The 27644-nt window shown below is 43.2% G+C and overlaps 1 protein-coding gene across 10 annotated transcripts in view; it reads right to left on the minus strand.

Moving 5' to 3' along the window:
• The window catches only part of MACF1 (microtubule actin crosslinking factor 1), a 246318-nt gene that overhangs the window by 10623 nt on the left and 208051 nt on the right, over window positions 1-27644 (minus strand). For 4 of the 10 annotated variants that reach the window (XM_055082837.1, XM_055082833.1, XM_055082826.1 and 1 more), the window contains 25 exons: window positions 26815-26937; window positions 26616-26717; window positions 25925-26026; window positions 25658-25831; window positions 25410-25565; window positions 25068-25265; window positions 24385-24513; window positions 23408-23581; window positions 20814-20969; window positions 20503-20709; window positions 20245-20364; window positions 19665-19834; window positions 18487-18646; window positions 17221-17415; window positions 16763-16891; window positions 15443-15586; window positions 14788-14976; window positions 12740-12860; window positions 12023-12186; window positions 10481-10643; window positions 8302-8456; window positions 7337-7411; window positions 6241-6258; window positions 3197-3314; window positions 2300-2368 (listed from right to left, as the gene is read on the minus strand). In XM_055082837.1, coding sequence (XP_054938812.1) covers window positions 2300-2368; window positions 3197-3314; window positions 6241-6258; window positions 7337-7411; window positions 8302-8456; window positions 10481-10643; window positions 12023-12186; window positions 12740-12860; window positions 14788-14976; window positions 15443-15586; window positions 16763-16891; window positions 17221-17415; window positions 18487-18646; window positions 19665-19834; window positions 20245-20364; window positions 20503-20709; window positions 20814-20969; window positions 23408-23581; window positions 24385-24513; window positions 25068-25265; window positions 25410-25565; window positions 25658-25831; window positions 25925-26026; window positions 26616-26717; window positions 26815-26937 — 3511 coding nt within the window. The remainder of the gene's footprint in view (window positions 1-2299; window positions 2369-3196; window positions 3315-6240; window positions 6259-7336; window positions 7412-8301; window positions 8457-10480; window positions 10644-12022; window positions 12187-12739; window positions 12861-14787; window positions 14977-15442; window positions 15587-16762; window positions 16892-17220; window positions 17416-18486; window positions 18647-19664; window positions 19835-20244; window positions 20365-20502; window positions 20710-20813; window positions 20970-23407; window positions 23582-24384; window positions 24514-25067; window positions 25266-25409; window positions 25566-25657; window positions 25832-25924; window positions 26027-26615; window positions 26718-26814; window positions 26938-27644) is intronic. The other 6 variants (XM_055082836.1, XM_055082829.1, XM_055082840.1 and 3 more) reach the window with 4 other exon arrangements.

Here is a 27644-nt window from a genome sequence, read left to right on the forward strand (position 1 = left end):
CGGCAGGCAGACTCTCAACCACTGCGCCACCAGGGAAGCCCCAAATTGTGTCTTTTAAATCGTCATAAAGTTTTTCTAGATTTTCAGTAAAATTTGGGGAATTAATTTGTCTAATGCTCAGAAACATTCACGTTTGGAACCCTAGGGTAAATGTGAACCTATTCATTAGGCAGGGACGTTGTTTTACCTCCATCCAAACATCATGATTTCCTTTGCCATGGCTCAATTCAGAAAGTGAAATCTCCAATTCTGGCAGTACCAGGAACCTACCTAGTGGAATACTTTTACCTTTTACATTTGGCTAAAGCAACGTGCAGTCTGAGACAACTTTCATCTTCTTAAACAACTGTGTAAAGGCAGATAACACGATTGTGCAACACTGGAATTATAACCCCGTCACACATTTGGTACTGTCCTCAGAATAACATTCTCTATGGTGCAGAGAGCCAAGGAAATGCAACCCAAATGAATAAAAAAAATCCACCCCAAGTGGTGCTTCTATAAGCCACAGTAATCCTCACAGAACCCTAGGGAGCTTCAAGGAACTTTTCTCTTTGTGATGTTCATGCCCTTCTAAGTCATATATTACATCCACCTGGGCCTTTAAGTGTTCCCCTCGTAGCATAATTTTTTATTTGCTTAGATGTAGCTCATCCTGTACATCACTGGTAGGATTATGATATCTAAGACTGCTGGGAGTTCTTGACCCCGTAGTCAACGGAATTGGGATGAGGGCATTCCTGGAAAGGCACAGGGGAAAGCCTTACCTTGTTTGCTCCAAGGGATGCTGCAAAAGGCTACTATGTTCCATAGAAAATAGCTCCTAGATGGCCCTCCCAAATCTCCTTGGGGTTCCAATTTCTAGCTAACAAGATAAGGAAAAAGCAAGCAGTGTTCTCCTTGGCCAGCAACACAATGTTATCGTAAAGAGAGCAATTACAGCAGGCAGCAAACAGGCAGTCAAAGATTCCAAAATGTCACATGCAGTATCTCTTTTGTTTGTTTAGTTCAATCACACACAGCATGAAAAGTAAAGCCTTACTAATAGACTTGGAAAGGAATAATGTTGTTTTACTGAGTTAAGGCTAAAAAGATATATATATCTCCTCATTTAAAACAATCAGAGGGCACTTTTATATCAAAGAAATTGGTTTGCAATATAATTAAGTTCTAAAACTAATTTAAACCCGCTCTAGTTTTGTTTTTTTTTATTTTTGGCTGCGTTGGGTCTTCCCCGTTGTGCGCGGGCTTTCTCTAGTTGCGGCGAGCAGGGGCCACTCTTCCTTGCGGTGCGCGGGCTTCTCACTGTCGCGGCCTCTCCTGTTGCGGAGCACGGGCTCTGGGCGCGAGGGCTTCAGTAGTTGTGGCTTGCGGGCTCCAGAGCGCAGGCTCAGCAGCCGTGGCTCACGGGCTCAGTCCCTCCACGGCATGTGGGATCTTGCCGGACCAGGGCTCGAACCCGAGTCCCCTGCATTGGCAGGCGGACTCCCAACCACTGCGCCACCAGGGAAGCCCCCGCTCTAGTTTTTATCAGAATAGGTGTTTTTAAGACTAACTACTTTATAAAAAGGAAATCCTAATGAAAATTATTACTCTATTATTACTCTGGTTTATTGGAGTAAATGCAGAATGAGTTAAGAGGAACTAATTCATGAGCATACCTGAATTCATGTGAGAACCTTTAGCTTCAAATGCTTCAGATTCTGACTATAAATCACTTCCAAAGAAGTGACATAACAGTACTGTAAACATTTCTGTTCGGTTTATAAGTAAGCCTTACTAATTTAATTATGCAGTTGGAACCAGTAAAACACACGTAAAAAAGGGTGGTGGTGGGTATGTTAGCATCTGAGACACAGCATGGAGGTCAGAAGCCAGACTGTGTTGGATGTGAATCCTGTCTCTGCCATTAGCTGCCTCTCCTCGGGCAAGTTATTTAACTTTCCTATGCTTCAATTTCCTATTCTATAAAACGGAGATAATAATAGTAGCTACACCTCCTAGAGGTGTACATGTGTTACTATTTGTAAGGTCTTATAATAAAAGTGTGTGGTATATAAAGCTATAAGTTATTTGTTAAATAAACAGAAACTCAGAACAAATTCCATGGGTACTGTCTCAACAGGCATATTTTATGTTTTGTCAACTTATAATAGTTAGAAAAGCTATGGTTTGGCTATTTCAAAGCATTCATAAAGGCAGCAGATACCACAGAGCCAAGAGATGCTACAGTTTAAAAAGCAAAGCCATTCTCAACGGGCTGGGATGTGAGTAAGAGGGACAAAGCTTAAAAGCCAACCTATGGGAGACTGACTGGAAATCGAAGAGCTGGAATCAGAGCGCTTTATTTTACTCCCAGGATGGTGAACTAGAATAAAAAATATATAAACACAAAGAAACAGAGCAGGAAACGCAGAAACTGGTCAAGAAAGACAAACTGGCAGACAGTGGGGGAGCCTCCTGTGTACCCACATGCAGCTTGGCTAACAGGAGAAAGGAAAGGAGCAGTTGAACGGGATGTAGCAACTGGAATCTGATCATCCCCCGCTTGCTGCGGCCCTCACACGCCTCTAGCTGCAGATGCCATCACTCACATTGAGTTGACTGTTATCTCTGCCCTTTGGGCTAAAAGAGTAGACCATTCTCTTTGGCCTTTGGGCCTTTTTAGGTTGAAGCAGGCTGAGAGCCCATGGACTTACTTAGGTGACTATATGCCTTACAATGCAGTGCCTAGGCTCACTGCTAGGTGTTCTCTATTCCTCTCCTGGCTAAGGGAGCTCCCAGTCTTCCCCTGCCTAGGAGGGGCCCAATACCCTCTCTGAGTTTCAGACGCAGGAATTACAGGCAAAGTCATCTGCAGCACTAACAGGGAACCGACAGGGCTTTATAGGGCTTCTTTCTAGGCTGGTGTTAATTTAACACCTCACACAGAAACATCTGATGACACCAATAAATTCCCAATTCTCGTTAGTGTGTCCCTAGAAACCCGTCTCCCCTGACAGCATCAAACCCTCCTGCTCTCTCTCCCTGGTCTGCCCTGCACCCCGAGTCCCAATCTGTGCTAGTGGGATGACACCTGGGCAGCTTAACAATAGAATCAACAAACAGACCGCACCACCAACACCCTGTGGAATCATGAAAGATCAGCAGTGAGGGTGTAGCTAACAAGTAACACGAGCTCAGAACGGCTTCTTACCTCGGCAGGGGTCATTTTTCACTAGGAATTCATCCAGGGCCATCCATCCTCCCCCAACGCGGACCATCACTGTGCTGCGCAGGATGCGGACCAGCCGCAGCTGCTGGGAGTCCCCAAACTGCAGGGCCAAGGGGAAATGGTGAGCGAGGGCGCCCGAGAGCGGGGCTAGACTTTCTTTCCTAAGCAGACTGTATTCAGACAGAATGACAATTTCACAGTTTGGGGGCAATTTTAACTCTCACTATTTTGCATTTTTCACAAAAAACTTAAAATATGGAAAAGCTAAAGGTCATCATCTTTCACGTACTTTCTGCTCGGATAAAGTTAACTGTTGATGGTTGCGACCTTGCTCCAAAGGGGAGGGAGGAGGACAGACAAGACACTAGCTCACTTTGATTCTTTTAAAGATTCTGCCCAAATTTAAACCCAATGATACAATTCTTTGTTAAGCTAGTTTGTTTCCATAAAGGAAAAGGTAGCTATAAGGTGGATGTCAGCTTCTGAATACAGTGTGCTCGAAAGTTAAATGGAGAACAGCAAATAATATTTCAAGTCTCAAGGAAAACCTTGCAAAGCATCATCATTATTACAAGCTTAGAAGGAAATTTGATTTTCCACATCATTTTCAGAAATAAACCCCTAAGTATTCTCTAATTGTGTTGTCACCAGCAGAAAATTTTCTTCAGCTGAACAAATGATTAGTGTTTATACTAAAATTTAGTTGAAAAAATTAAAATTTAAATCTACCATGCTGATTGTAAGTAGTTTTCAAAATCATTTTGGGATGTTAAAACAAGCATGATTTTCTGATATTTATTTTTCCTTTTTTTCTTGCCAAATATTCCTACTTCCCAGCCCTATCAACATCTGGAGTCTCCCACTGCATAAATTCTCCTCTTCCCAAAATAAAAGTTAAGAGGTTAACAAAAGAGAATCATGCTGAGATCTCAAAACAAAAATCAAACATATGGTTGGAGAAATGGAATTCCTAAAATTGTTTAATTCAAGGAGAATGCTGAGGGGGGTAATTTAATCACTTAATTAGGATTTTCAAAGTTATAAAGGAGAACCATAACTTTGAAAGAAGGCACAAAAATTGAAAATGCCAGAAAGGATGTTTAAGAAGGACCCGTAACCAACCTCCCTCAAAATTAATATTTCTGTGGTAATTCTCTGTTATTACTTTGCACTGATTCAAGCTCACTGTTTATACAGGCAAGGTGATTGAAAAAATATCATCCCCCACCCAAGCCCTTTTCTTTGAAAATAAAAATGGTCCTACATCTTTCATCTCATGCAGGTTTTAGGTTTTCATACAAAGTGACTGCAGCCACAGCATGGTGTAGTGTAAAGAGCAATGAAGTCTGGACCCAGAAACATGAGGGAATAAAGGTCCTGTCCCGGGAAGGAAGCTGCCCTCAGACACTGGCCCCATGCGTGGGAACGGGGAGGCCCTTTGGGAGGAACTGAGGATTCCACCAGATCCAAGGGCGGTGCCGGCCCAAGTCACTGCTTGGGGTCCTCTCTGGATAAGTGAGGGGAAGAAGGAAATAAGGGCCTATGTGTCCTCCAGAGGGAATCAGGATGGAACCCCAAGCTGTACTTTATTCTTACATTACTGTGCCCTGTAGTTTATCTGTCAGCCTTTAGAATTAACTCCATTGATTTCATTCTTGTTTCCCCCTTAATTTCTTACTAAAGCTCTCTCTGAAAGAGTCTAACTTGCTTTTCCTGAGCTATAGGGAAAAGGAGGTTTGACCCAAGCCGGGGGCCAAAGTGTCTGGGGGAGGCCAGAGAGACGAATGTGGAACGAGTTATAGCAGCTCTAAAAACAGGGACCTGCAGAAATCCGGCAGAGAGGGGCTGCCAGTGAGGCAAAGGCCTCCACACAGTCTTAGAGGCAACAGTAAGCTCCGTTTCCTTCTCTCCATCACTGCGCTAACATTTGCTGTGTGACTGCTGGCACAGTGGTCCTTAAGGCCTCAGGTGCCTCGTGTATAAAGTGAACTTCATAATTCTGTTCCAAACACTGGAACTAACCCTCTGACCCTCTGCTGGTCAGTGGAGTAGAGGAGGACATCGGTGCCACTTCAAAGGGGCCCCTGGTACCCACATGCAATCATTAGCAAACAGGTACAACCTTTAGGTACTACTTGGCACTCTTATGCAATGATTTATTTAAAGCCAGTTTGACTGTTCTTGTCTTTAGTTTCTTTCCATCCTTTGTTCTTCCCACTGGCCCAGAATGTTACTGTAGGTGGTGGTTAAAGCAGTGCCTGGAACTTTGATTGAAGGCTTCAAATCAACTCTTAGTGTTTCTGATTTCATATCACAAGACGAATTTTACCCATGCAACTTCCTTCCACTTTTAAGACATAGGACCCCAGAGCCCTCAAAAAGATCTAAAAGGTTAGAGTTACCAAGTGGAGTCAAAAGCATTCAATCTTTGCAAGTCTAATTTGATCCCATTAGATTATGCTGGCTGGCCATAATCAGCAAACGTCAGCCTACAGCCAAATATGAGTTCCACACTCTACTTCTCACATCACTTATGATTATAAAATATAACATAAGCACAGGTAACTAAAATCTTAGTAAGGTATTTAAACACAGTACCTTAAATATCCTAAGACTTTTCTGACTTAGTGTGCATTATAAAATTTGTGTTAACGGTCAAAAGACTTGGGTATAAATCAGAACTGTGCTGTCTGGTATTCTGACAAGACTGGGCTCTTTTTTAGAAGTGGGATGGATTGATACCATAGCTTTAACTTCCCCAGAACCATACTACTTTTAACTCAGCCCACCAAGATATCGTCTTCAGCCAATCTAATTTTAAATGGAAAATTATATATACTTATATCCTTTTGCTTCTGAGACAGCTTTACAATACTAGCCCTGCTATCAGTTTCTCCACTTGGTAAGACTACCAGACATGACCCAGGCATGCTTCAGATTACGTCCTCTCCCCACAGCAAAGAACAGGCAGCATTAGCCACACAGACCATTTCCACCAAAAAGAATGTTTGCAAGGCACACTGTACCTGATTGCCGAGGAAGAACTACAGACAGTAAGAGTAAAGGATGGAGGAAAAGGCAGAAAAAAAAAAAGAGAGAAAAGAACGTTTTGTCAAATTAACACTAAGGAATGAAAATCATGTAATCATATTACCAGTTCCAAGCAGAACGACACATACTGACCATATTCTTTGTTAACTCATTTCTCTCACAGGTAATTAAAAAAAAAAAAAAAAAAAAAAAAAAAAAACCATTATAAGATTGCTTGGGGCCTTATTAACTCAAAGCCCTGGGCTGGATCCAAGGCAGAGTCACCCAACACTCCACTCCCCGGCTCAGAGCAGCACAGTGTGGCTCTGCTGGACCTCGAAGACAGCTGTGACGTGCTAATGGAACCTCATTTTCCTGTTTCTAACTGGGTGCACGTAACTGTGCTATCTGGCCATCTAAATCCTCTTTGCCAATCCTAGATCTTCCTTAGGACTGCAGAGAACCCTGACAAACTGCTGGATACATTTTAGGTGTCCTGTCATAGATCCCTACTATGCCCCACCCTGGTCCCCAAAGAAGCTGAAGCACAGCACGGTTCACTGTCAGTTATGGCCTCGCTCGGCATAGCTTTCCAGGGAAGACTACTGAGCAGGCTGAGCGTCCTGTGGGGCCTGGACAGAGCTTCTCCAGCCCTTTCTGAACCTGCGAGCCACTTGGGCTCACAATGACCAGCTCCCTGGGGGCAATGGTCAGTCATTAGATAATTGTTTCCTTATCTTATGATAAAGGTGCCTCCACTTCCTCAAAGACCTGTTCGACAGTGAAGAGAGGGCTCTGAAATGTCTCCTATGTTGGATCCCATACAAGCTAACGCTGGCTAGATACGGCACTATTTTCCAGATGCAACTATCCGGGGCACTAAAGCTCAGCCCACAGGACACCTGACATTTGGCACCTGCAGAGGTGAGGGCCAGAGACTGATCGCATTGCAAGTCTCCACTGGCTTTGGTGCTCCAAGCATCGGTAACGGGAAGGTGGGATCAGCCATCTGCTGTGTGTCAGGCTGCTTTCACCTGTAAGGGCCACACAGCAGGAACGACCACCACAAAGGACTGGTTTTCTCTTTCTTACCCGGTACTTATTCTCTCCAATCTGCTCCACCTGAAACCTTTTTGCACATTTGCACTGAGCCACTTGTCTTGTGACCTATTGGTTGTGAACAACAGAAAAAGAGAACAGTGTGAAGGGTAAAGCAAACCTTCCTCTTCAGAGAAACAAAGATTTTTATATGTCATCAGAGAAGCTCTTCATTACATATTTTTTAGGCATCTCAGGCTTTTGACACATGCGTTTATCTTCTATTGTGAGTCTCGCTAACTGGGATACTCAGACGCTGAGTATGAAAGAAATTCCCCAGTAATGATGCAACACATTCTTCCATCCTGCTTCAAAATTTCCTCAAATGTGCTAATACGCATGCATCAATATTAACTAATAAAGCAAACTATGAGCTGATTTAAATTTCAACCTAGGAGCCCAAAATTCCCTGTAAGTCAGTCCTGGTGTGCTCCAAGCCACTCTCCAAGACCAGGCCCACTGCCTCTCCCATCCCAGGATCAACTCTATGTGCTACCAATGAATTCACACTTTTTGGTGTGATACAGTTTTCAGTGTGATACAGTTCTTAATTAGGCAGAAAGTTTGGTGGGTACACACCATCTTAAACATTACTTTATGTTTCACCCCTTAAATGCTACACATGAAGACGCTCTCCTGCATCCCAAGGTAGGATCTCAGGACTGAGAGATGAGTCTGTTCTAAGCAACATGGTGCCCTGGAGAGGTTCTCTGCAAGCTGCAGAGCACCACACAGAGGTGACTCACTTAGGTAACAATTCATCGAGACTGAGCTACAGCTCAAGAGTCGGAGATGCACTGGGGCAACACCATCCAAAAGGGGATCCCCAAAAAGAACCCCAGATAATCACCTCCCAACAGACACGCTGAAGGGCTGATACGGCAATTACACCCAACCAAATGCAGGACAGTAGTAACCTATGGTCAAAAATGTACTCAAAATACAACTATTTCCCGTACCTCATCTTCAATTTTATCGGCATCAGTTGTTGGTCGATAAGCATCCTTGTTGGGATGAAGAGCAGCCACGAATTCGTAGTAATCAATGTAGCCATCCCCATCGCGGTCAAAAATGTCAGCAACAGCAGTCATCTCTAACTTGGTCGTAGGGAACTCTGGAGAAAATTAATCACATTTTGGAACATTAACTGAGAGGACTTACTTGGTTGGTTGGTGGTTATATAAATACTTCTTTAAAAAAATTTGTCTTGATTTTTTTCTGGAAAACAGTACATACTCCCTTTAGAAAACTTAGAAAATATAAAACATTATAAAGAAGATAAAAATCACCAAAAAAATTTACACAGAGCATACTTAGTTTTTTGGCATTTTTGCTTATAGACTCATCTACCCCCCTCCCCAATGCAATTTAAAACCAGAGGCCTACCAACAAACTTCAGAATTTACTTATCCACTCCACTGTTGTTTGATATATAGATTATTTCAGGAGAGTGACAATTTGGAATTAATAGGATAAAGTTTTTCTACATTTAGATTCCTGCCTTGGGTTCTTGACAACTGCTTTCCAAAGTGGGAACGTTTACAATAGCCAGACTGACTTATTAAAACGTAAACTGGACTATACTGTCTCTCAGATGGAAACCTCTGCGGGCTGCCCACTGTCTTTAGAATAAGATCTGATCCGTTCATGATGGCCAACAAAGCCCCGCATTGATGGCTGTTTCCTACCTTTCCAACTTCACATCTTACCATCTCTAAGGTCATGACACTCCAGCCGTGTTAACCTTTCCATTCCTAGAACATGCCAACTTCATTCCCATCTCAGCACTTTATATCTGCTGTGGCTCTGCCTCTATCTCTCCCCTGAAATCTTGACATGGCTGGATCCTTATCATCACCTAGGTCTCAGCTCAAATATTACCTCCAGACAGGCCTTCCTGGGCCACCCACGTGAAGTAACACAGCTGTGAGATGTGCTTTGTGATCTTGGCAAGTCACTTACAACTTTATGCCTTATTCCTTCTGCTGAAAATAAATGCATTTTGTAAGCTGTTATGCAGATGCCAGAAACTGACATCATGAGGGACGTGATGTATGACATGATAAATATAATTAATTAGCACTGCTGTATGTTACATATGAAAGTTGTTGAGAGAGTAAATCCGAAGGGTTATCATCACAAGGGAAACGAATTTTTTTCTATTTCTTTAATTTTGTACCTATGTGGATGGATGTTCACTAAACTTATTGTGATAATTAGTTCATAGTCTGTAAATAAAATCATTATGCTGTACATCTTAAACTTATACAGTGCTGTATGCTACTTATATCCCAATAAAACTGGAAGGAATAAAAATTTAATCTGAATTCCTATTGAGAAACTGATATTGTAAAAAACTTATTTTAAAGAACATTTTACAGGCGTACCTCATGTTATTGTGCTTCGCTTTACTACATTTCACAGATATTCTCCCTCCCCCTTTTAAAACAAATTGAAGGTCTGTGGCAACCCTGTGTCAAGCAAGTCTGTCGGCACCATTTTTCCAACAGCATTTGCTCACTTCATGTCTCTGTGTCACAGTTTGGTAATTCCTGCAATATTTCAAACTTTTTCATTATTATTATATTTGTTATGGTGATCTGTGATCAATGATCTTTGATGTTACTATTGCCAAAAGGAGTATGACTTGCTGAAGGCTCAGCCAATGGTCAGCATTTTTTAGCAATAAAGCATTTTTAAATTAAGGCATGTACATCGCTTTTTAAGATATAACGCTACTACATACTTAATAGACTACAGTATAGTATAAGCATCAGTTTTATATGCACTGGGAAACAATATTATTGCAATATTTGCTCTATTACGATGGTCTGGAACCAAACCTGCAATATATCTCCAAGGTCTGCCTGTACTTAGAACCTCGTTATTCACAAGAGTTAGCTTCTTTTCTATACCTCGAATGTGTTTTGCTTGCCATCATGTGTCAAACAAGACCTGCTTTTTTTATTCCCAGCAAAATGAGGGAGGTTCTTCCCTCCATCAAAACAATAGACCAATTTTAGTAAGCAGGTACATTACTTCTTCCCTAAGACTACAGCTTTAACTTGAGAAAGACTGTTTGGCCAGAATATAGCCTGCTTCTACAAAGTAGGTGCAAGGAATTATGACTGGACTCACTGGATGCTAGAATGCCATCAATAAACTCCTGACGTGTTATCTTCCCATCCTGGTCCTTGTCAATTCGCCGGAAGAAATCCATCACCCGAGACTTTTTGTGATTCATCCAACGCATATACTTTTTCCTCCAAACATCAAAGTCAAAGTTGGCAAATTCCTTCAACTAGACAGAAATCAGAGGTGTCAACAAGACCTATTGTTTGGCCTTCAAACCTGCCCAGAGCATACCAAAACTTTCAGACATCCAGCAAAGCCATGCGGGCCTTTCGAGGGGGACCAACAATGATATCTGTGTGTTGCATCTTTTGGGAACACACACTCTGGCTCCTTCACTTAAAGCCATGATTATTTACACAAGCTGTGGTAAAATGGAGCAGCGAGAGAAACGGTAACTGAACAACCACCATGGAAAATACGGAGCACGCAGAACAAGAATGGGTGGAGCCAGCCTTGCTTTCCCTTGGCACTTTTTCAAAAGATCATCCCCTTAGATGTAAGAGAATGGATGCTATCCCAGAAGAGACGTCCTTAGCACTCCTCACTTATGTGATTTTGAAAGGAACTATAATCACACAGAGGCCTATGTTTTCGAGGCTCAGCACCCCCCTCCCCACTGGTTTTCTGAGATAATTTGAGTTCCAGTTGCAAGCATCAAGAATCCAGTCCTGCACCCAAGCACATTTCTTTGGGATGGCAGCAGAGGGAGTGAACTGCCCTTCTGACTCCCATTTTAAATATCTGGCCCTGGTAGATGGCAGCAGGCCTATGCAGTGGGCAGAATTATGCTGAGTTACTTGGACTATGTCAGTGACACAGACTCAGAATGACTTAAACAGTGCAGCGGTTTCTCCCCCTGGTCTTTCAAACTCCAAAGTTGGAAGGAATGGGGAAAAAAGAAAAAGCCAAAACCAAATATGCTTAAAACTCAACTGGATCTACAGAAATAACAACAAAAAACACAGAACACTCACTTCCGGGCATAGCTGCTTTGATATGCACAAATAAAAAAAATATAAAAGATATTAGAAATTTGTTTTAGAAACTAGGAAGTGAAGTACTAGATTTTTTAGATTGGTTAATGATCCTTCAAAATAGATTAGCTTTTCATAATCTACTGAAGAATAATATTGATAGCATAACAGGATGATAAAAAAATTACTCGTTTCATAATTGGGCAGCTTATATCTACACAAAAGGCTCAGTAATGGTCATTTTTGTGAGAAGCTCCACCTTGGAAAGTTATGCTCCCGATCCTCAACCAAGGCCAGGTGCTGAGGAGGGTCGCGTCACAGGCTGGACCCTCCTGGACCGGCTGGCTGCCTGCTTTCCACCACCAGTGCTACGGCCTATCTGTTGTTGGTTTCCTCACATGTGTCTTTCCTCCCAGGGGGCCTGGAGGACAGAGTCCTGGCCTACACTGCTCTGTTCCTCCTTCTGCGTAAGTGGGTCAAGGCACACAGGTCATGTTCAGAGGGCCTCAGAAGGGCTGTGTTTTGATAAAAGTCACCTCCCTCCAGGGAAGGCTGCTTGGCGGGGGCTCACCTCCTCCAGCCTGTCCAAGGCATCGTTCAGCTTCCGCTGCCGCTCCAGTGCTAAAAGCCACACCTGCTGCCAGCGGGCAGAGAGCTGGTTGATCCGTGGGTTTTTTGCTTCAGATTGTGAAAGGATTGGCATGGGAGGAGGTGTGGGCTGACTCAAAGACTTCCCTGAAAGGAAAAATAATCATGAGATTAGAAAAGCTGGTTTTGTCAGTTCACAAAGAGAAACTGCGATCTATATGAACCTAAAAGATCTTCATAATGATATCTGGTCAGTAACTGAGAAAAGGAAGTCGGGACCTGGCTACACTTAGACATGGAAGCACACTGACTTAAAAACTATTGATGCTCTTCCCCAGCCAACAGGTTATCTGTCTCATACCTTCAATCAATTCTGTCCTACCTTAGGGAACTGGAAATGTCAGTGGTTCTACAGGAGATTTATTTTATGATGAAATTAGCGCAAGAGTCAGCGCTGATGACCAAAACATGGAAAGGTCACTGCAAAAGAATCTGCTTAACCACTCCAAATTTCATACCAATTCAAAAAACTGGAGTCTAGTTACTGTTTGTCAGTGTAAGAAAAGTGAGTTTCTAAAAAAGATTTTCGTTCAAATCCAATATGGTTTTTGAAAATGGAAAAGAAATTTCTGCTGGGCACTTGGGAAGCACTCATCAATGAGCAGGAAGGAAGCATCCTGCACAATAGGCTGCCACGTACTGCTGCCACCGCGGGACTTCTCCATGAAAGGCGCATGGGCTGGCTCTATGATCTTCCTTTTGTACGTCTTGGTGACCCGGTCCACGTCAGGCTGTTTGCGAGTCATCTCCTCCATAAATGTCTGTTAAACACAAACAACAAGGAAAAGGGTTGAGAGTTTTCTTGGACTAAGAAGGAATTAGGCAACTTCTTACTAACAAGGGTCAAGCCTGCGACAGATGGACCAATTGCAAATGCCTTCGTACACGGCTGCACTCCTTTCAAGAAACATCACTGTGGCCTTGAATGAGGCACTTCATCAGGTGCTGGAGATCTGAAGGAATAAGACACGGCTCTGACTTCCAGGAGCTCACAGCTGAGTGAGGAAACCTGAGTGAGTAAGACCTGATGACTGGCTAAATGTAGGGGGTAAAGAAAAAGGAGTCACTCCTGTGTTGGGTGATTGGGTGGATGTGGAGAGAGGAGGCAGGTGTGGAAGGGAGGGGTGGGGTCAGGGCCAGGAAGCAGGGATGAAATGGAGTTTTAGAGCTGCCTCTAGCTTCCTGCATGCTGCAGACAAGCCAGGAGATGTGGAAGCCCTTGGTGTACAGGTGCTGGCTGAAGGTGTCGGGCCAGATACAACCTTAGGTATGAGAAGAGGGTCAAGAATGGAACTTCGGGGAACAACGTTAACAAGTGGATAGAGGAAGAGGAACCAGCTAAGAAGACTGAGAAACAGTTGTCAGAGAGATGGGGGGACACAAGAAGGGGGAGCTTAAAGGCACAAGGAATGAGAGGTGATAACAGAAGGGAGAGGGACTGGCCCTGATGGAAGAAGATAATCTCACTCAGGAGAGAAGGGGTCAATGTAGGTAAACTTGATGGGAAGTACAGGGAGTCCTCACTGGCCAGGCTAATTACATATGCTAAAAAGACCGTATGTCCACAGTATAAGTAGGCAAGATCCATGCTTGCATTTGGTGTAAATTATCATGGTTAAAAACCACATTTGTCTCCTAACTGAGCTTTCCTCTGTTCAGTTTAGTTTGATGTGTTGTCTGGCCCATCTCTGAGTTTATGCAAGAGGTCCTTCTGAATCCAGGTGTAATGGGATAGGTCCCAGGTAATGGGACCTTGGCACAGAGGCAAGTCAATAGAAACAGGATGCGGCAGGCAGATTTCTAAGCCAGGCCCCAAGACTCTTGACATACATGTCCTGTGTAATCTCCCCCTCAAGTGTGGGCAACACCTGTGGAAAGGGTGGGCAGTCACTCCCTGGATTATGATTTTTTTTTTTTAAATTAATTTATTTTTGGCTGAGTAGGCTCTTTGTTGCTGTGTGCAGGTTTTCTCTAGTTGCAGCAAGCAGGTGATACTCTGTTGTGGTGCGTGGGCTTCTCATTGCGGTGGCCTCTCTTGTTGCAGAGCACGGGCTCTAGGTGTGTGGGCTCAGTAGTTGTGGCTCGCGGGCTCCAGAGCGCAGGCTCAGCAGCTGTGGCACATGGGCCTAGTTGCTCCGCAGCATGTGGGATCTTCCTGGACCAGGGCTCGAACCCGTGTCCCCCGTGTCAGCAGCCGGATTCTCAACCACTGTGCCACCAGGGAAGCCCTGGATCACGTTTTATTATATAAGATCTGTCAGAGCAGGATGGAGGGTCTCCTGTTGGCTTTGAAGACAGACGCTGCCATGCTGTGAGAATGCCGTGTGCCTAAGACCTGAGGGTGGCCTCCAGGAGCTGACAGCCAGTGAGAAAAGGGAGACCTCCATCCTACACTGCAATGAAATGAACGACACCAACAACCTGAAAGAGCCTGGGTGGGAACTGCAGTGTTGGCCGACACCTTGATTTCAGCCTGGTAAGACGTCCCCTGGTCCCCTAGACAGGGAACCAGCTACTTCAGGCCCAGAGCCCCACCGCACAGAAACTCTGAGACAGTAAGCGTGTTTTAAGCTGCTAAGTCTGTGGGAGTATGTTCAGCAGCAATGAAAACACGGATGCACAGCACCAAGGAAACGGGCTCCATGAGCCATGCAGGAAACACGCGACCACACGATGTGGTGAGGATACCTGATGCTCAGCGATAAGGGCTTTAACTCGGTCGATGTTCTGAGGGATTGGCTCCTGATCCCGTTGAATGAGGGTGGTCTCGGCCCACTGGATCCACGCCAGAAGTTCTTCCAAGAGCTCGGCGTTGGCCACCAGTTCTGACAGGGCGGCTTCGAGGCGCTGCTGGTGCTGCTTGGCCCACGTCAGGACCTGTGGGGGAGGGAACCCGTCGGCTTTCAGTCAAGCACATCCCTCGCTTTCAAAGCCCTTTTTTGTGTGAGCCTAACAATGACTTTTAGGGGAAAGACCACCCAAGCAGTCAAGAGGCTTCACTCTTATTCTGGAGACAGAGCTGGAATAAGAAATCAGCTCCCCTGAAACCAAATGTAGCACGTGGTATTAGACACAGAACTTCTCAGGAAGGAGGGAAGAACACACCACGTGTCCACCGGACGTCATCAAGGAACACATCACAACACCAGCACCATCCTTCCAGGTTTCTGCACATTATGAAGAAAACAGTCACTACTAAAATGCGAATAACTTGATTCTTGTTGAGATATTCACAGTGAGTGAAAGATTCCTTACGTGGGGGTGGGAAAGCTCTGGAGTATTTTACTGCTGTTCACACATTTTACGGGGCACGTGCGGTCTTCCTCTAAAACTAGGAACTCACCTCCTCAAAGCGAGCCCGGATGATGGTGATCCAGTGTTTGATGGTGGTGATGCAATCAGGATGGCAGACCACCAGGATGACTTCTCCCATGGCCACTGCTGTGTTAACATCCACGCGCTTTTCTTCCACTTTCTTCATGAATTCCTAAACAAACAAGATTTGAAACCAAAACCTTAAACCTAGTCTAGCAGTGCTGTTAGTTTACACTGAGAGGGGAAAACAACTTTAGTGTGTTTTTTCGACTCTATATGTTGACACAGAACTCTAAAAGCCTGCATTTAGGCATCTCTGTCATTTTCCTTCCAGTACTCAGAGGTGGGGGGAAGCGAGGGATTTCACAAAAATGACTTTCTCTGCACAGATGATAAGGACTAGAGAGACAGAGGCGTGACCCTTTTCCTGATCTCTCTCTCTTTTTATAAATTCCTGCTTGGATTCATTTCCATATGTGTAAATGGTGTTGTCTTGGACACATATAGTGACAGCTACAAAACACTACAACGTGTTTTTTTTTTGTTGTTGTTGTTCAAGATGAGATAGGAAAAAGATTATGAATACTAATAGAACAGAAGGGAATCGAATGACCATAGCTTTTCTCCTGGACTCAGAGACCAAGTGTCCTTCCTAACAACCAGGGGAAGCTCCTGAAGACACACGTCTGTGAGCTCCACCAGCTCCCAGCCCTGTCTTCCCATCAGAATCACCCCAGGTGCCTCAACCCCCTCCTCCCAAACTTCATATATACACATTACATTACAAATTTCAAAGCCAAATCTGCTTTGTTGCCAACACTACAATGTTTTAAAAATACCTACAACGCAATGCAATGACAAAACCATGATTAAAATCTCTCGGTGGGAAACACCAAAATTAAAAAAGGAAACATTTCCCACCTTGTTAGCACAGTCACACTGAAGCCCCAGACACTGTATTATATTCTGCAGCTTGGTGAGCAGTTCTAGGGGCACAGATCAGGGCCTGGAGCTGGTAACGTAAGGAAAGTCACACAAGGCGTGTGCAGGTGGGGCGAAAGGTAGAGCAGCCCATGTTTTCCTCTATATTAACACCAGCTGTTTGACTTGTTTACAACCAGCACGTGCTACTTATGTAAAAATGAATGGATGAGTGGTCTTTAAGGGGTCACAAAACCCACCAATCGTTTCCCTCTCATTCCTGATAACCAGTAAGCTGGGCCCATTCTGGCTTTGCTCCTTTTCACACGAGGTCTAACCTTTCTAAGCAAAAGCTGCTTTCCGTTGGTGGCGGGGCCGCCCTCCCCATGTGGGTGGCATGGGTCCCTGCACCCGGGGGCTGGATTACCTTATGAGTGTCGATGAGAGACCGCAGGGCCTCTGTGTCATCAGGAAGTGCCCCCCGAAAACGCAGTGTCTGCTCGGCTTCAGAAAGCCACTCCAACAGCATGTGAATTGTGTCCCGAAACTCTTCTGCCTGAAATAACCAAGCACAAGGGACTGAACCTCTCTCTGCAGCCAAGGTCCTGGACACGGTATGCCAGGGAACGGTCTGGCCTGAACTCAATGGAGTATCACAGGCACTTGAAGGCTCTATCAAAGCCCCACAAAGGTCATCTTTCATCTGTGCAACTTGAAAAACCAACTAAATTCATTACTTCTCTTATACGGATGCGGGTTAAAATCTTGTTGAACATTTAGAATATCAATTTTTGACTTTGTGTTCCTTACAAGCCTGGCTGAAACCGATCCTGATAAAGAGGCTAGACTGACTCTGCTCAGGCCCACCCCCAGGCGCTGTCTGACCTGCTTCAAGGCCTGCTCAAGCCGGCTCTGTTTGCAGACAGAGAGTTTACACACGGTGTCCCAGCGAGTGCTCAGTTCCTGGAGCTGCCCTTTCACCCAAGTGGTGTCATCTCGACTGTTCTCAATCAGCTCCCGGCCTGATCGCTTCAGGACCTGAACGGTTCCCGTTCGCTTTCCCAGTTCCTTCTGGAAAACCTGAAAAAGAAAACAGGAGAATTAGCTTGTCTTACAAATGTTTTGAATTCAAGAAGTAAAACCAAAGAGAAAGTTGTCATTTCCTTCAATTCTCCTTGGTAGGTTCCAATTGTGTGTCTTTTATGCACAGACAGAGGTGGGATTACAAGTAAGAAAGAACCACCACAGGATGTGGCTCTGAATGTGAGCGGCGTGACTTTGGGTAAGCTGCTTAACTGGAGTCCCAGTCTCCTCATCTGTGAAACAGGAATTATGCTGTACTAGCATCTCCAGAATTGTGGGAGTTTTTTAAAATTAATTTTTATAGTTGATTTACAATGTTGTGTTACTTTCTGCTGTACAGCAAAGTGAATCAGTTATACATATACATATATCCACTCTTTTTAAGATTCTTTTCCCATATAGGTCACTACAGGGCATTGAGTAGTTCCCTGTGCTATACTGTAGGTTCTTATTAGGTATCTATTTTATATATAGTGGTGTCTACATGTCAATTCCAATCTCCCAATTTATCTCTCCCTCCCCCCCTCCCCCTTGGTAAGAGCCCACCTGCCATGCACATAAGAATTTGGTGTAACTTCAAGGTAAAGCTCAACGCTTTGTGCTGAAGAAGGAGGACAGTATGTAGTTCAACATACAGATGTAGGTTATACTAAATGCTGGTGTGCACGGAGCTGGCCTGTCAGGTTCAGAAGTAGTTTAAAAAGCACTCATTTTCATTTTAAGAATCAGTGGAAATGGATATCTTGAGGGTCTCCTGAATTAAATCCATTTTGACTCAACTGAGAGGTATAAACAGGAAATTGCAGGGGGGCCCTCAACGTGAAGTTTACACACTGGCAAATCTGAATCAAACCAACTTTGGTAAATTCCTTGTGGCTGATGCAGAACCCCTGTAACAGTTTGTTTAAACACACAGAGCAGGGAGCTGCCTCTCTGACAAGCAGAGACACAGGCTCTTTCAGACTTTCTTTCTAGGGGAGCCGTAGAAGGGTACTATGAGCCAAAGGCACACACAGGTGCAGGACCCAACGGCTTTGCCCTCCACGAAGCCCAGATCTCGCCCCTCACCTTGTGGGCATCCATGAGGTTCATGACGAGGTCCAGGTCCCCGTGCACAGGCTGGTCCTCAGCCAGCTGCGGCTCTACCTTGTACAACCAGTCCACCAAGGCCTGCAGAGCGTCCATGAACTGGCCCGAAAACAGCAGCGCCTCCTCCAACTTGTGCTGCCTGAGAAAAGCACACAAACTTCACTGGTTTTAGTGGTTCTTTTATGAATGGCTCACAATTCTGACCACTGAACGGGAATACTGCTTGAACTTTATCTAGAGAGGGACTGCTGTGTTACAACAGTTAGAAATACTGTAAAAAGTGACTAAGAGATGTTTAGACATTAAATTAAACCGCTCTCTAAAATGGATTAAGCATAGTGCAGGAGACCGGTGTAGATGCCCTTCTGGCATTTTAGAGTCCAACTGCTATGCACACGGGATGCTATGCACACCCTACAACCCAAGGTCTTTTAATTTACATTACACCACTCCAGTAGAGGGTGGTGGTTCTATTAATGATCTGGAGCCAGGAGTTCAACTCCTAACTCTCCACCAGTTGTGAGACTCTGGCTGTCTCTTTGAACCTCAGTCACTTCATCTGAAAAACTGGGAGTACAAATAATACAGAGGTATCATAATGCTTACATAGCATAGCTGGTACAAGTGGATAAAAGTACAACTTTTAGAACTAAATCTCAGCTCTGCCGCTTAGTAGCTGAGTGAGCATGGGGGAGTTAAGAAACCTCTTTGTGACCATTTCCTCATCTGTAAAATGGGAAGAACAGTACCCACACCTCAGTGGTTGTTGTGAGGGTTAATGAGCCTCAAGATGGTTAAATGAGATACTACATCGGAGGCTTCGTACAGCGTCTGACACAAGAGACACTCAGTGAGACAGCTACTGGCATTACAAATTTGTGATTTACATGTATTTAGAGTTACAGATCTTCTATTACTGTTGGCCTGATTTTATAGGCTTCTCTCTTTGTAATACAGTAAGGTTCAAGTTTAAAATATGATAGTTTTAATATATTTGATTCAAATTATTTCATAACTCTCACTGAATTAACTGGAGATAGCAAGATGCTACTGTTACTGATACATTAGCTTTATTACCACTTTCTAGAATCCTGTCACTGTCTCCTGGTTACTTTGGGGATAACACACAGATCCACGAAAGGGACATTCACACTCACCTCTCCACAGACTTGCCACAAACAGTATCCCATTTGTCTCTGACTTCTCCCAGTAAGTTGTCAAGTTTCTGAGTGTCATCAGGAAGCAAAGTCTTTTCTTTCAGTGCTCTGCCTGTTCTAATTGTGGTATCATACACAGGCTGTTTGCCACCAAGAGTTTTCTGGAACTCCTGTTCTCAGAAAGGAAAAAAAAAAAAAAACCACGCTAAAAGTCAGATGACATCGAGTTTTCAGGCGGGTAACCAGAAATAGTATGAATGTCACTACTTCTTGAACTAAAATTAACAACAGTTTACCCTGAAGAAATTTATAAGGTTTTGTCTGTGCCACATACAGCAGCGCATGACTATTTCTAAAAGCCCACAGTTTTAGCTGGTTACTCCCACAGTCACTTTGTTTGAACTCTTATTTAAATGAGCAATTGTCATGGTTAGACACTGTCCAGATACAAAATGGCTCTATGATCTTGGCTGTTTAACATTAACTGATCAGTTTTCTTTTGACTAGTTCTGTGCTTTTATCAAGCTACAATCATCAGTGAATACCAAGCTCAGGACCTCAGAGCAATGACCTGCTGTACCTTATGCTTTGAGAGCTGAAGTTTAATTTTGTCTGGGTCATTGGATATCTCCAGTTCTGAGTCCAGGTGACTCTCTGCATCTTCTAGCCAGTCAATCAGTTTTTTCCAAGCTTCATGGAACTAAAATTATGTAAGAAATAAGTTGTAACAGGAACGAATATGCACACCACACAGCACTTTTATGTGAACCAATGCGGAGACTCAACACATGCAGCCCAAGGTTGTTCAGTAAATTAGTATCTTTCTTTTACAACTTACTTGTTTTGCCCGCTTTCTGGCATCATCCAGCAATCGCCCTCTTTCAATAGATCGCTGGACAACCTTCTCCCATCGAGACTGGACGCTCACCAGCAAATTTTTTATCAGAACAACGTCCTGTTTCTGGCTAAGGAACTTTAACTGATTCCCAGTTTGATCCAGCTCAATGATCTGGTCTCGATGAGCATTCACTTCATTAGCAAACACCTGAGGGGAAAATACTGCTCTTTTAAAACTGGAGAGAAGATCAAGGAGCATCACTTTCAATTGGTGCTTTCAAAAGGAAGGCAGCATCGTAATGCCACTGTTACCTTGTGCTCCTCTATCTGGGAAAGGACGGTGTTTAGAATCAGGCTGGGAGGAGAAGCGATGTTTAAACTCTGCTCTGCTAGAGTGAGCCAGTTGATAAATTCTTGCAGAGAATTCTGGAATTCTGTTGCCAGGTTGAGGGCCTCTTCCAGCTTTGACTAAATTTTAAGTAACACACACACACACACACACACACACACACACACACACACACACAGAGAGAAAAGTGCCAAATTCAAGAATTATAGTTTTACGGACAAAGGCGTGAATTGTACACCAAATGAAATGACTTCTAAGAAGGAAGCCTCATTTAATCAACCTCTAAACATGCCCTGTTTGCAAAGAAGGGGACATTTTAGTGCTAGTGTTTGAAACTGAAACAACTGTGCTTGGAAAAGGAAAGAGCACAGTTTGCAGCTAAGTTTCTTTCTCTGCCATTCCCCACTTCCTGGGACATTAAAGAACAGGAATAAAGGCATTCAAGCCATTCAATAAATGTAAGTGAACAGACCCTTTAGTGGTGACAGCTGCAGGATCTGCAACCTACTTTGGGCAAAGTCTCAGTTTCCTTTAATGTCCTTTTTGTGGCATAAAACAACTAAATGAAAAGCACTTTACTGTGAAGATGACGGTCACTGCAGTGCTCTCTATTTGAATATGTTTTCAGAAAATACGGCACTTGAAAACGTCTGAGTCTGAAACTTATGCTTATGCTACAGCAGCAAAGGTAATAAAAGCCAGAACATTTCAAACAAAAATGTGACAATTTACATAGATGTATATTTTTAGTCATTTTGATCTAAATCAGAATGACAAAAAAGAGCGGATCATTCAGGCTGTGTGCTACTCTCCACGAGTACATCCCAGTTCCACAGTCTACAAGCTCCATCCTCAGAGACCTCTACCCCGAACATCTGGGTGATGGCCTCTGCCCCTGGCCCGTCTACTAGGTAGGCAAAGTAGAAAAATGACAGGTTGTTAAAAATGAATATATGCAAAATAGTCACAGAAAGAAACCCCAGAAGTACACTAAAAATGTTCGTTGCTGTTAAATGGGTTGTGTATTCTTTCCACTTTCCTCTTGGTGTTTTCAGGTTACTTCTGTAACCTAAAAAACACTGTGATGAATGTTATAAAAATGCATAGACCCAGTCTAAACAAGTTCAGTGGAAAAAGGAAATCTGCCTCAAATCTATCATAGAAATGCTTAGCAATTAATATATTGCAAGTTCCTAGATGGCAGGAAGTCTTCCCACATCATTTTATCTACATAGTCTTTAACAGGGCTTAAATAATTTTAGCGATCCTGGAATATAATGTTCTTACAAAATCAGAAATAACTATCATTGACAGCTAGCCTTTGCTCGATCAATTCACCAACTAAAGTTGACCCCTTAACAACATGGGTTTAGGGGTGTCGATCCTCCGAGAAGCTGGAAATCCGTGTGTAACTTTAAAGTCTGCCCTCCACATTCACGGTTCTGAATCCAAAGATTCAACCAACTAGGGATCCTGTAGTACTGTAGATATACTTAGTGAAGGAAAAAAATCCTGCATACAAGTGGACCTGCGCAGTTCAAACCCATGTTGTTCAAGGGTCAAAACTATATTCCTTGAGGCAACTTGTTCCATTGTGGCAATGGAACCCTCTAGAAACTACTTGATTTTGAGGCAGACTCTACCTTGGTTTCTTTAATTAGTCTTAGTTCTACATTCAGCAGGAATTATAGACAAGACCCTGTCCAAGAATTAGAACACAGCCATACACTCAGGTCCTCTGCCCACTCTTCATGTAACGAAGTTACGAGACCCCACACTAGAGGGACCCTAGGAAATTAATGCTTCTCTCAAAATGTTCATTTATATGTGTGAAGATGTGGTTTACTTCCTTCTGCACATTAAAGTTCATGATGACAGAGTTCATGCCTTTCCACTGTACACCTAGCACAGTGCTTGGTACATACATGCTTAACGACTACTTGTTCAATGGATGTGGCCAATGGATTTGGACACATATTTTACCGTTTCAACTGCCCAGCACAGAAACTCTATGCAGAGTGATATTCTAGAACTCTGTACTCATAAAAAACAATGTTTAGGGGCAAATGCCTTGATCTCTGATCACTTTTCGTTTGAGGAGAATTTGATTTTTGAGGAAGAGTAAGAAGAGGACATACAATTTACCGCTCTTGAGTTTTCGTAACTAGACATCAAATTCCATGTGAGGAATAATTAGTGATACTCCCTGCATGCTGTTCCCAACCTCCCAACTCCAACAAAACCTATTTTTAGGTCCATCACTGAGCAGTAACAGGCAGTAATGCCTTAACTGGTAGATGCAGAAAAGGAATGCAGTATTATAAAAGCAAGTATCGGCAGAAACTATCAGCATCAAGGCAACTTGACATGGATGGAAAATAGAAATGTAATGGCAGAAAAGATGGCTTGATTTAGCACAAAGCCAGTTCTGAGGATATCAGTTCTGCTAGCTTGCTACAATATAATGAAAAATCTTCCATAGAAACTAGATGATAATTGCATGTAATCATTAAGCAAACTACTCAAACAGTAATCAAACTGAATTTTGTGGTGATACCTTTCTTTCTTCCATCTTACTGCTGACCACATGCCACTTCTGTTCCAAGAGTGCTACGCTCTGTTCTGTCTTTGAGCCAGATCCAGAATCATCACGGCTGAGAAGCATGAGCCTGCCCTTGTCAAGAAGTTGATTGTAAGTCTCTTCCTTGGCTTTGAGCTGGGAATAGAGTTCCTATAAGGGCAAGAAAGATATCAGTAATGCCAATTCCCTGAAAGACACCCACACAGATTTACAAGCACAGTTTGGAAAAGCCAAGGAAGGTTGCATTTTGATTAAAATCCTTTCTTTTGGATTCAATTCAACTGCCGAACAATTAGGAAATGAAACCCACCATTCTTCCTTAATATAAAAATAATTTTGTCACCAACAGAATTTTTAAGGATCAGAGATCACAAAAATAGACCCCAATAATTTATTTCTCCTTTTCCTGAGGGATGTGCCTAGAAATTATGTTGCCTTTTGTTCTCAGCCACTTTCTGGAAATACTGTCAGTTTCTATTGGATTTCCCTAAATCCCCCTCAAAGTAGTTTTTCCTTTAATTTTTTGGCTGCTCCATGCAGCATGCGGGATCTTAGTCTCCCAACCAGGGATTGAACCCTCGGCCTCTGTAGTGGAAGCACAAAGTCTTCACCACTGGACCACCAGGGAAGTCCCAGCAGTCTTTTTCTTAAATACAACCATATCTGTGTCATGTATTTGTCTTGATGCTCTCACCTTCAAATCAATATTCTTGTGCCAGTCAATCTGATTAACTAGAAATTTGCCAGCTCCCCAGGGCATTTCTGGTTGACTCTTCCCTGTCACTGCCTATCGCAGGGTGTTAAAAGCCTGTACCTAAGCAGCAATCCCCAAGTACTATATTGTCAGTAAAAATGCACTACTTTGTAGACTCCCAACTACATATATCTCTGTGAATTCGGAAAGGAGCTACTGAAAATGGGATGCTTATGCTCAATTTCAAGAAATCTATTACCATATGTGTATCAAGCTGTTCCCTAGCCGTTTCAGGAAGTCCTCCTGTGGGCTTCGATGCAGAAAGTTGGGTCTCCATTCTAGTCAGTTCCAAGAGGAAATCTTCAATTTCACTATGGAAACCCTGGGCCTTTTGAGAAAAGACATTAGCAAGGTCAGTAGTCAATTCTAGTTTCAAAAGTAAACTTTCTAAATGACCACATGAGGAATCTCTTTGAGGGAGGAATTTTAGGCTGCTCTCATGCAGGGTTGTTCTGTTGCTAGATGATTATGGGGCCAATGTATTTACTTATTTTCAGAATTGAGCAGAATCCTTCAGACCTCACTGTAACAGAGATGCCTGATATAAACTGATGAATTGACTGACTAAGGTACTGCTGAATATGGATATGGAGGGACCTGACTTGATCCAAAAAACAACTAAATCTGTGAACAAGGTTCGTTACAGCAAAGATCTACTAACTTTGAAAAGTAGATAGAGGGACTGGACCACAAACTAATCCAAAAAGAATGACCCAATTAAAAGCTGTTCTTTCCAGACAAGTCTAGCACAGAACTGACCCTCCTCTCAAGGCAGAGGGGGATCTACCCCAAACTGCTTTTCTTTTGTCGACTTAGATGGACTTTCTCCTGAATGCTGTCATGTGCACAGCCCCACCCACCTAACTTGGACAGTGCATGTACCTGCTGCAGCGTTGACTGAAGCTGCTGCTCCCTCTCCTCTGTTTTTTGTAACACTGACTCCCAGCACTGGTTCATGGTTTCTAAACGGCTCCTTAAGCTGCTGGCATCATCTCCAGCGCTAGATTCAAGAAGCTCATTGCCAGCTTTGTTGACTGTTTCCACTGTGGCTTGATGGGCCAGAACATCATTTTTTAGAACCTAAAAAATGTTGAACAACATAATTTACCTCTACAGGTATCAATAAGCCTGGCTCTCTAAGGTACACACAACATCAAAAAGCTTCTGATGGCAATATCTGGTCTCAATCCAATAGGCTTAGAGATGAAAAATGAAAATACTTACGTGGTGCTTTGCGAGCTCAACTTCAATGACTTTTGGGTCTCCACTTATTGGTCTCTGAGCATCTAGCAACTCTTCAGTGTGAGTCAGCCAACTCATTAGCTCCTCTAAGGCATGCTGGAACTGGCCAAGGGCCAAGAGAGCACCTTCTAGCTTATGCTACTCAGAAAATGATTTAAAGGGAACGTTTGTTAGGAAATTAGAAAGCAGTAGATACTAGTCCACTTTATGTACTCTACCATTTGCCTTACCTGTCTGTGAGCAATTTTCTCACCCAGGTTCTCCCAGAGGTGTTTAAGTTCCGTCATTGGTTCTCGTATAATGTCTCTGTCCGTTTCATCAGTAGCTTTCTTTAACATCAGTTCACCCTGGTGATTGAGCTTCTCCATCTCAATCTGCTGTTGGTAAACTTCCACTTTGAACTCCTGTCAAAGACATACTGAATGTTAACATCAAACCAAGTCTTTAAAAACTAAAAAGAAGCAACCCTTCTTCAAAAACCATTCCCAGGTACAAACCTTCATTTCATGTAACTGATCTTTAACAGTGTTGAGGTCAGTGCCGACAGGGGGCATTGTGCAGAGTTTAATCACAGTGTTATCTAGCCAGTCAAACATAGCCTAAAATAAACATACAAATAAACAGTCAAAAAACAAAACCATGAGAACTTGGGAGACAATCAGCATGATTTCTGCTAATACAGCAGAGATAAATCAAAGTGTCAATACTTTGTGCTGTTTGTGCTGAGGTGGGGGGCAGAAATAAGGGATAATGATCTTTATTTCAGTAATATGGGGACTTAAGGATGAAGCCAACATGACTGGAATAATGTCCAAAATAAACTACTATTTCTTATGGCCAGCTAGCAAGCCCACAATGTGCTGAAGCTACCGTACTGTGCTGTGCTTTGAGATAACCTGGGTTGGGACCTCTAGCAAGCAATGACTTTGACAGCAAGGCCAGCGTTACTCTACAGCCACTGTGAGGATAGAAAATATGATGAAAAACATGGCAAGAAGACTAGAAATTTGTATGTCAGAACTTTTCTTGCTTGAAGTGGGAAACTTTGGCTAGAAATAAAGAAACAGCCTGTCTTTGGCTCGAGAATGTTGCAATCCTGTGAAGGTGACCGACTCACGCTGGACTCAGAATATGACAAAGGGACCACGGAACCTGTGTTTCCGTGATGGTCACCTCGTGGCCTCTCACCTGAAGAGTGTCCTGATACTGCACAGCGGCTTGCATGGCATCCTCAAGCTTTTCCAGCCTCTCTCTCCATGTTTTGTTTAAGTTCTCCCAGGCATTATTCATCTAGGGGAAAAACAGTGGATCAGACTCTCCAATTAATCCCACTCTTAGTGTGAGTCCAGTAACGTTTTGTCTGAACCCCTTGTCCACTTCTCCACACCTCATCAATGCTCTTCTTCACTTCTGGCTTCTCAGTTTCTCCACAGGCGAAAATCAAATCTGCTCCAAGGATTCGAATAAACTCCAATTCCTCATGCAGACCATCTGTCTCTTCCTTAATAGTCTACATGTAAATGAACAGAACATAAGCCAAAACAGAAAGCAGAACAGAACTTCCCAAACTTTGCAAATGTAATTTATACCCCCATCGACAGCAGATGTTGAACAGAACGGTCAATTCCATTAAAGTCTTTCAGTGTTCTTAATATTTCACTCATCTAAATAGTGAAGCTTCAGAGTCTCGTTATTTTTCTTATATATACATCAAATATATTTTTATATATTAACAATAAATACATAAAACAGTCTGAGAAAGGTGCAATGAGCTGCAATAATTTACCAAAGGTCCAAGGAGATTATAATCTACAACCAGAAGTCTATTACAGAGAAGAAAATTAACTAGGATAAAATAATAGAGTACAACAGTCACATATTTAAGAGCTGGGAGATGAGCATAATAGGAATGCTAGGCTATATAATCTCAAAGAAAGTCAGTTCTGTGCCAGATCCTAAAAAATGGTTCATGGACTGGCAATAACAGGAGGGGGGAGGTGGAAATGGCTGAAATAAAAGAAAGATATGAGTGATAAGAGAGAGAATATAGAATAGAAAGACAGTCTTGCCTTGGGCTAAAAGGACAAAATGAGGTGAGAAATGCATTTAATAAAAACTAGGGGGGCTTCCCTTGTTGCGCAGTGGTTGAGAGTCCGCCTGCCGATGCAGGGGACACGGGTTCGTGCCTCGGTCCGGGAAGATCCCACATGGCGCCGA

The sequence above is a fragment of the Physeter macrocephalus genome, chromosome 3 (assembly GCF_002837175.3).
Source record: "Physeter macrocephalus isolate SW-GA chromosome 3, ASM283717v5, whole genome shotgun sequence".
Lineage (NCBI taxonomy): Eukaryota > Metazoa > Chordata > Mammalia > Artiodactyla > Physeteridae > Physeter > Physeter macrocephalus.